The sequence below is a fragment of the Pygoscelis adeliae genome, unplaced genomic scaffold (genome assembly GCF_000699105.1).
Source record: "Pygoscelis adeliae isolate BGI_AS28 unplaced genomic scaffold, ASM69910v1 Scaffold178, whole genome shotgun sequence".
Taxonomy (NCBI): Eukaryota; Metazoa; Chordata; class Aves; order Sphenisciformes; family Spheniscidae; genus Pygoscelis; species Pygoscelis adeliae.
The window spans coordinates 3594272-3603270 of NW_008825323.1; the positions used below are offsets into that span (position 1 = coordinate 3594272).

Here is an 8999-nt window from a genome sequence, read left to right on the forward strand (position 1 = left end):
ACCACGGCTTTCCTCCTCCTTCAGGCTTGCCGAATCAAAGATGACATCGTCTCCTACCTCCAGGGAAGCAAAGGTTATCAGCATGGGGCAACCGCTGCCCGGCAGCTGCTGGAAAACCACATCCAGACCATTACGAGCATCGTTAAAAAGCTCAGCCAGGACATTGAGGTAACACATGCCGAGGAGCCTTTCCCTGGTTCCGTGGTGCAGCTCTAGATCGTGGTCCACTCAGCACTAATATTGGCTTCAGGGGCAGAAAAGTACTCGACATGACTGCTATGTTTTAGTTAAATTCTGGTTTTTCTTGTATAGTGGCACTTGCAGTTACTTGTGAAAACAGAAGGGAGGGAACTAGGGAAAGTAAAGTAAAAAAAAAGAAAGTAAAATGTCATAAAAAGCAGATTAATGAGTTTTGGGGTTGTTTTAATTCAAAGGTTTGGATTCTATTTGCTTTCAGTTTTGTTGACGTGAGGGAGACTGAATTCAAGGGAAATAATGGGTAAGCTGTATTTTCATCTAACGTATAACATCAAGACTCAAAGTTGGGTTTACTTCTTAGTTTTCCTGATGCAGATGTTCTACTACTTTACATAACTTCTGCATGCAAACATAATCAAGTATTGCAGAAACTCTTTGCAAAGCTCACTGCAGACCGGAGTGGAGGTTCAGGTTCACATTTTATTTAAACTGACTGATGGTTCTGTGCTGGAAATGCATGGAATGCCCTTATTCTGGCTAAAGACTTTTGATTATTTGCTGTTATTTGTCAAATTTATATGTGAAATTTACCAACACTGTTTGGCTTTTCTTTTTGGAAAAAGGTGTAAAACACAAAAATATAATGAAACAGACTTCTCCAGAGATTTGATTTGTCCTTTGAAGTGTTAGATGTCTTACAAATGCCACTAAATTCACAATACATTTTGTTTTTCATGTACTTGGAGAAATATTTGATCTTCTATACATTTATCTTAAGAAGTGTGCAGTCACGGCTCACCTGAAATTAATCTGAATTAAAACTAGGGTCTGTGTTCATTTCATACTGATTTTATTTTCAAGATTGTGATACTATAGTGATAAGCAATGCTATAAAACCTCTTGCTTATTTTAGATCATCCAATTCTTCCAACCGTATCCAGATCAAGTATGTACAGGACTGTTTTGCTAGACAAATCCCTAAGATGCTACCAGCATCTAAATCTAATCTTTTCCCTTGTTAATACTCTCCTCTAGGTCCTAATATCAGGTGTATGTTTGCTTTGTGTATTTTGGTTGTGAGGATCTGATAACGGTTGCTGTACCGACAGCACAGAAAACAGCACAGTGAGACCTGTCAATCAAAGCCACTACAGAATTAGTGGAGGTTTGGGGAATTGCTCCTGGCACGCAGCAAATGAGAGTGATTGAGTAATGTCGATTTCTCAAGCATTAAAAAAAAAAAAAAGGATCCGCCAGGAAATGTGACTCATTCATACTCCAAATCTTCCCCAAAGCAGGAAGAACATCCTTCCAAAAAAGCCTGCTTTAGGGAAGATGCTGGCATGCCTGGAATTAAGCTGAGCCTAGTTAACACACCCCTCTGCCAGAACCAGAAAAATGTCCCGGCTGCCGCTGCATCAGGGACATCAAAGCAATTAGTGCCAGGTGGAAAATGACCAGACCCTTGACAAAGACATCCTTCGCGATCCCAGGAGAGGAGGGCAAATCGCAAGAGAAAAACATCGACACTAAAAACCTAGGGGCAGAGGGGAGACATGCCTGGCATCGCCTCTGCCAACAACCAAAAGATAACCACGTCTCAGTTGAGGGGTTGCACACAGACTAAGGGGTCACCATCAGTCACAAGCACCATGTCGTGCACATGGCGCTCTCTTGCCCAGGGGTGCTGAGCTCTGGGATGGGAGCGCTGCCAGGAGCCCAGGGGACTAGCTGGAGAAGAAGAATATTGATTTCCATTAATAAACAGGAGGCTGCTGCTTTCCATCCTAATGAATGAGCATCTCGTGCTGGATTTGCCAGCGAGGGAGCGATGGTCCCATTCTGTGCCTCCGTCTTCGCGGACTTGTGGCATCGGGCGTGTGTTGCCAAATACACTGCCAAAATTGCACTTGAGTTGTGCAGTACATTCAACCCTTTGGGAACATTATTTTCTGATGCAGAACAAAAATAGGGATACCCGGTCCCAGCTCAGTATTTCAGTTATCCATACTCTGTGTGCAGGGCAGCCAGGATTATTCAGCAATAACTGCATAAATGACAGATTGAATTAAATATTACTCCAGAGTTATTGCAGCTTTCCCGGCTCACCTGTGCCCCACTTTTGACGGACGCTGCCTCCTTTTGCTGGAGAGGTGGGACAGCGATGCCGCACGGGCACTCGGTGCTAGGGGTGTTTGCATGTGCCGCTGCACCTTCCCTGCTTGCAGCCGACCGGGAAATGTTTGCCCCGGCCCTGCTTGCGGGGGCACGGCCGCAGGGGAAGAGGGCCTGACACTCTGTCCAGACGCACGAGGTCGGGGCAGCGGCACAACCCTGCTGAAACCCAGCCGGACTGTCCCTGTGCCCTCCCACGGCCCCGGCAGTGGGATGAGCCTCCGTGGCCCATGGGACGGGCAAACCCATCTGCAACAACTTTGCCAAACTTTAAGCATTTGCAGTTGAAATTTTCCTTGATATTTGTCCTTTCCTATTTTTTTTTTTTTAATTCACTCACTGGGAAACATTTCAAATAAAAAGCCAATAAAAGCCAGTCTATTTTTGCACAAACAGGATATTTGCATAGAACAGGGTAAAAGCTGTGCTTTGACCAGGTGAAGCGCTGTGTAGTGCCGAATTACACTGAAATATCAGCCCAGGCCTCTCCTTTCAACCTGAGAAGTAAAATCAGGAGATTTTAGAAATCATTCCCCCCCTCCACTCCGTATCTGTAAAAGGTCACAGTAGCTGCACAAGGGCGTGCTAAAATTAATGCTTGTGACACATTCAGATACCATCAGGATGAGCCACTTCAGAAGAGCCTGCAGGGCGGTTACTCCTTCCATCTTTAGATCAGACTTCTAATACCGTGCAATAAATCAGAAATCAGGCCACATACTGAACAATAAGGGTAAAACAAGACATTGAAGAGCTGCTTATACCGACCCGCATCCATGTTCAGGGCTGGGTGGGTATACCTGTAATGTGCTTTAACAGCAGGTCCACGCCTTCGCTGGAGCCAAAACCTGCCCTGTGCAGGACTGCGCGTGTTAAGGACATGTTTTTATACGTGCCAAATGCGGTGCATTAGCTTGGACATAAGCATTCGTGCATTTGCAGACAGGGCTCGGGGCAGAGATCCTGCGTCCATCTCTGCTCTGCCTTGTCCGCCCGCAAAGCCTTGCTGCGATGCCCTCAGGCTGCTGCAAAACACTCAGCTCAGCTGTCGCCTCCCTCCTAGAAGCACCTGATATCCCCCGTTGAAAGGAGCCTGACTCAAAAAAGACCGTGTGTTATTTATTATGGGCTGCACTGTACTGCAGATGTTTGAGGGGGACAATAAAATTCGTTTCCCAATTTTTGCATTTCCTAATTTTTGCATGCTAGACTTTTTTTAGCACAGTTTTTAAGGAAAAAATGGACATATTATTTATGCAGATACAGCTTTTTGAAAGAAAAATACGCTGTTGCTTTCTCCAAGAAAGAAGAACAAGCTTTTAGAACTGCTGCCATAGATGGTGCTTTGAACCCTATTTTGAAATGAAAAAACCAAAGTAGAAAAACAAAAGTGCATTAATGGTCTTGAATTTACAGGTTTTGGAGAGGCAAATAAGAGCAAGGGATGGTGCCGCCGTCGAAACTAATTTTGCCGTTCAAAGTCTGGACCATAAATACATCCAGGGTCTTGGAGACCTGCGTGGAAGAGTGGCAAGGTAAGGAATGCATAATGGCCCTCATTTTCATCTCTGCTGGTCGATTTGTGCAGAGTACATTCAGAGTGGGCATGAGCGTACTTTGCACTCATTTTATATCTCCATTTTAGTGCCAGATCTGTGCTTCGCACTCTCCATGTTAGAAAAGTTATCAAGCCAGGGAAAAATAACTGTATTTTCCTTTCTCATTCTTCATCACACTCTTAACATTTTAGAAAATCTTTTCTTCTCCGGTCTGGCTAGACTTCAGCTGAAATGGTTATTTCCTCCTACTTAAACTCTTCTGTTGTTTCAATAAAATCTTTACTTCCTCTCTTGGAAAATAGGTCTCGTTGAGCAAACTTGATTTCTTCTTTTGATGAGATTGTAAGTTTCCATTGGTACAAGTAATTGCATGTACGTAACATAGGTGGACTTCTGTGGGACACTTAGTAACACAAAATATTATGATTAAAAGAAAGACAAGGTGAAACTGTGCTATGTAATGTCAAGAGAGCACATGGATTAAGAACTGTCTGAACTGATATATCGGAAAAAGTAATAATTAAGGAAGAAATCTCCCTGAACTGGCATGTTTCTAATGTTGTTTTTTTTTCTCCAGAGGCCAGTCATATGCTTTTTGTATAAAACACTGCTATTGACATTTGTGGATAACGCAAAAATTGGTCAAGTGAGGACAAGGTGGTAATTGAGAATAACCAGAAATATTGGCAATATGGGCTGACGGAGAAAAAATGTATTTTATAAACCCAACGAGAGACTGTTCCACTACTGAGTGCCCCCTGAAAAGTTTGGGTAATACGGCAAGTAAATAACTTACCGTGAGCTTTTACAATGATGCAGCATCAGAAATGCCAGGAGTATGGTCTTAGACAAGAGAAGCAGAGGACCAGTAAATAGGGAGGTTATTTTAGCTCTATGTAGGGCACAGAGATTGATACCAGAATACTGTACCGAGCCCAGAGTCCCCTTTCTGAAATTAAAAACTTTATATGGTGTAAAGAAGAGCCAGGAATGTGATGGTGGGAAGAAGAAAATTTCTGGCTGAGAGAAGTATACATCTATGTATAGCTTATAGAAAAAAATAAATCCAGAGACGTCTTCATTTCCATGTATAACTACTGGGAGAGAAAGGGAAAAAAATCATGGGGTACCGAAGGACTCCAGACTACTGCAGAGAGACCCAAGAATCCAAAACGAGAAGCTGAAGCCAAGGCATCCAAAGTTGGCAGGAAAAAGATGGTTTTTTTTTAACCTTGTGGCTGATTAGCATCGGAACAAAGTAGGAGGCGATCCTGCAAGAGCCTCCGGATGTTTTGCAATTTGGGTCGGCAGACTCTCTAGACGATATGCTTTTAGCGAAGCCATAACATTCGACGGGTGAATTGTCTCGCTTCTCTTTTCCCAGTGTTTTCCTAGGTGTGACGCTTCCCTTCGTCAGCTGCAGTGGGGCTTGCTCCCATCTTCTGTGCTGGAGCATTGGCCTGCAGCAAAGGAAAGAAAAAGCACTTGGGGAAAACAGGAAAACAGGGTAATGGTGGGGGAAAAAAATGACCAGTCCACTTCTACTTGCATAAATAAAAAAAAACCAACCAGGAGAAACAAGAGGTCGAGCACTCGTGGAGGTCCGCAACACTTTTTATGAGTTCCCTCTTCCTCTTCCTTCCTTGCCCATTTTTCAGATGCGCTGGTTGGCCGTTCCCATGGGTAGAAGGGAGGATCCCAAAACACACATACGCAATTGCACATAAAAAACTATCATGAGGGCACCAAAGTCAGCATCATATGATGCTGGAAACTAAGTCCTTAGACCCCATTTATTTTTACGGAGAGAAAAGAAAACAGCAGGTTTTCCAGCTTCGTCCAAACATACCGGTATTGCAGAGCCAGAGCTGCCATTTTAGCAGCATTTTGACAGCAATATTATAATGCAGTTTTATGCAAATGATTGCCATTAAGCTAAAGCATAGTATAGTTTTATGTGATTCATGAATCATCAGCGCTTTCTTGTTTTTCTTGCTGCTGAAGTTCCCCTCTGGAAATGCCAAGCCCTAACAGCGTACCTGCCCCCAGCGTCATGGCTGGGGAGTGAGCCAGAACTGACAGACAGAGGACTGCCATTACAGTGATGATTAATATTTTGATTTTTCACATTTCTTTGACCTTGAGTTTCAGGATTTAAAATTTCTATGTGTATTAAAGAGAGCCCAGCGTGGCTGGAGACAAATGCACGTGTTCGTATAATTTACATCTATTGAATTAATAGAAATCTTCCAAATGCAAACTTGCAATGACAGTTTTCCTCTTGACTGGCAGCCTAACCTTAATCCAAGACTACCTGGGATGAAATGAACCTTAAATGGAGCCACTGCTCTTTCTCACAGCAGATGATTCATCCTCTTGTATTCGTAAAGGATTAATGTGGATTAGCTCTTGTAATTCAAATGGTGTCTATTCTTTTACTCTGTCTTTCCCTGAAAAATAGATGGAGACCTCTTGCCAACTACTGAGGTGGTTGTCCATTAATTCTTAGACCTTCTGACTGTATTTCTACACCGTGTAAACATTTATGTGTTAAATAGCAATGATCTTTAAAAAAACCAGCCTTCAGCATCTCAGCTATAGTGGCATTCCCATTGAATTAACTATATATTTTATTTGTATTTTAACTCTTAATAAGAATTCCTTTGGGCATGGGGATACGTATTAGAGTAATAAGAATTAGGCAATCAACTGTAAAAAAAGCTACACTTCTGATAAATATTAATTCATTCTCTTCAGCCTCACGAACAAAAGAATAATTGAATGCACAAATGGGTGAAAAATGCACTTTACACAGATGGTTACGTTTTACTTATTTTTCTCATGAACTTTTTTGTTGCTCAGAGAAAAAGTCCAATGTAGCACTAGACAATCAAAAGCCCTGGTGTGCACCCGTGAAGTTACTCGACCCTTCAGAAAATACTTCGCCAAGTACAGCAGTCCAATATACATGGTTCCTTCCCTGACTTTGGAGGATAAACCTCCTTGAACATATAGCAGGTAGCTATATTCCTGTCTCTAATTAAAAGCTTTGATATAACCATCAGAGGCTTTTATTTCTTTACATTTTTTTAATTTATATGCAAATCTCGTAGGAGTACGCTTTCTGCACCATTGCCAGTCCGCCTGCATTGCTGCTTGCACGCTCTCCAGCCTCTGTTTTGTATGACTGGAAAACCATGATCTCACCGTAAGCTGCTGAATGTCTTCTATGCGAAATATCAAATTAGAGCAAGATTTGAGCAAGTCCCAAATATTCCCATTCTCTTCGGGACTCAATCTGCCAAAGGGCAATAATGCATTTAACTACTTTGCACACAATAATGGTATTATGTGTAACATCCGAGCAGGCCCGGAGATTTAAGGCACATCAGCAGTGCTGAGGGTCTTTGCAAAGCTCACCTCGTCTGCAGGTCCCCAGGCGCAGCTCTGGGCTGTCAGGCCACACAGTAGTGCAGATGTAGTTCCATTAATCCCACACTGCAAGGCTAGTTCTCGGGCTTTTTGGATCCTATTGTCAAATCCCTATTTTTAAGTATTCTCTGTATAGAATATTCATGTTTCTTTCTCTTGTAACTGAAGTTACGTCTTCTTACTGCTACAGATCCGTTAATCCTCTTCTTTCTCACACCGTACACTTCTTGCAAGGCTTTGTAACTGTTGCCTTGGGGTGGGATTTTCCTGAGGGAGCGGTGAACCCCCGTCCTCTGATCTCTGTTGGAAAGCTGGCCCACGTGCGGGTCCAGTCACCAACCTTGCATCCCAGCTGCAGCCTCGTGTCGTTTGTGCACGTGTACCTCGACATTTCCACCCCAGCCCTGCGGGCGCGAGGAGCCCCTGACACCCCGCAGCGCCGGCTGTGCCCCGGGACCTTCCATCCCCCGGGACCGTGGTGCCCGCGCACCCCCCCCTCGCTGGCTCCCGGCTTCTCTTCCAGGTTTGCAGCCGGAGAAGCTGTGACGGCAGCCAGCTCTGGAACAGCCCCCTCCCTCTCCGGATCCATGTTCACCTTCTCAGCTATTTTGTAGTTGTTTTCCAAATCAATGGTTTCTTTTGATCAAAGTTCTGGCCTTTGTACAAAGCCTCTATTATCTGCAATAACTTTTTTTTAATTTCCTTGATCTACACGCTCTGTAGGTGTATCTCAGTATCTAAGCATCATCAGGAGATGACAAAAAGCTGGTCTATTTAAACTGTCAAAATTTCTCTTTAGATCCTTTATCTGTCAACAGCACCAGCTTTATTTGGTGGTGGTGCTTTGGAGGATAATTTCTCTGGCATTTTAAAACTTATCTGTTTTCTTCTCTCAACTTCTATTCCATTATTTGTATTAAATTGTGCACTACTTTGTGGCCCTAAGGTATTTTTTTCCACACCCTTGTTTTAAGTACTACCTGCCCTGGGGCAGGCGGTTACTCCTGGGGGGCCAACGTGCAGGAGGGGTGCAGAAGGGGAAGTCTATATCTCCTTGCTCATGTTAAGTATATGTATAATGTTATATGTATAATTTCATATACACTAAAGAAGGTCTTCTTCCTTATGTTAAAAAAAAATTATTTTTTATGTATATGTACATATATACATATATGCTATACATACACAATGTGTGTGTGTGTAGATATATGTACACATTAAAGACAGGGGCTGAAGCAGTCATTCATTCTACCTGGAAAGGATAGCTGGTAGAATGCTATTCAATCCCTGGGCTGCTCAATTAATGCTGCCACTCTCACATCATTCATTTGTCCGTTTTAAATGTGACGAGATATTTTGGTGAGTGCAACTGAAAGAGTTTAAATAGCAAACGAGAAATGCTCCTTACAAAACAGCAAGTTTTTTCGCTCTTCCCCAACATCTGCGTCCAGCCGGAGGAGGCTGCAGGCTGGGGTGGTTGTGGCAGCAGCGCGCTGTCTCTCCTGGTAGGCATCCAAAAGCTGGGGGTGCTTGGAGTCCAGATTAGCCTCTCGATTTACATTTCAGATTTACTTTTATTTAGAGAGATTGAAAACTGGGGGGGGGGGGCCTCCCCCCGGGGGGGGCTGGTTGGGG

General features: G+C 43.4%; 1 protein-coding gene across 1 annotated transcript in view; it reads left to right on the plus strand.

Moving 5' to 3' along the window:
• Positions 1–8999, plus strand: part of FAM81B (family with sequence similarity 81, member B) — a gene marked incomplete at its 5' end in the record, with an annotated part of 25305 nt that continues 16306 nt past the window's right edge. The window contains 2 exons of the mRNA XM_009330318.1: positions 1–168; positions 3790–3908. Coding sequence (XP_009328593.1) covers positions 1–168; positions 3790–3908 — 287 coding nt within the window. The remainder of the gene's footprint in view (positions 169–3789; positions 3909–8999) is intronic.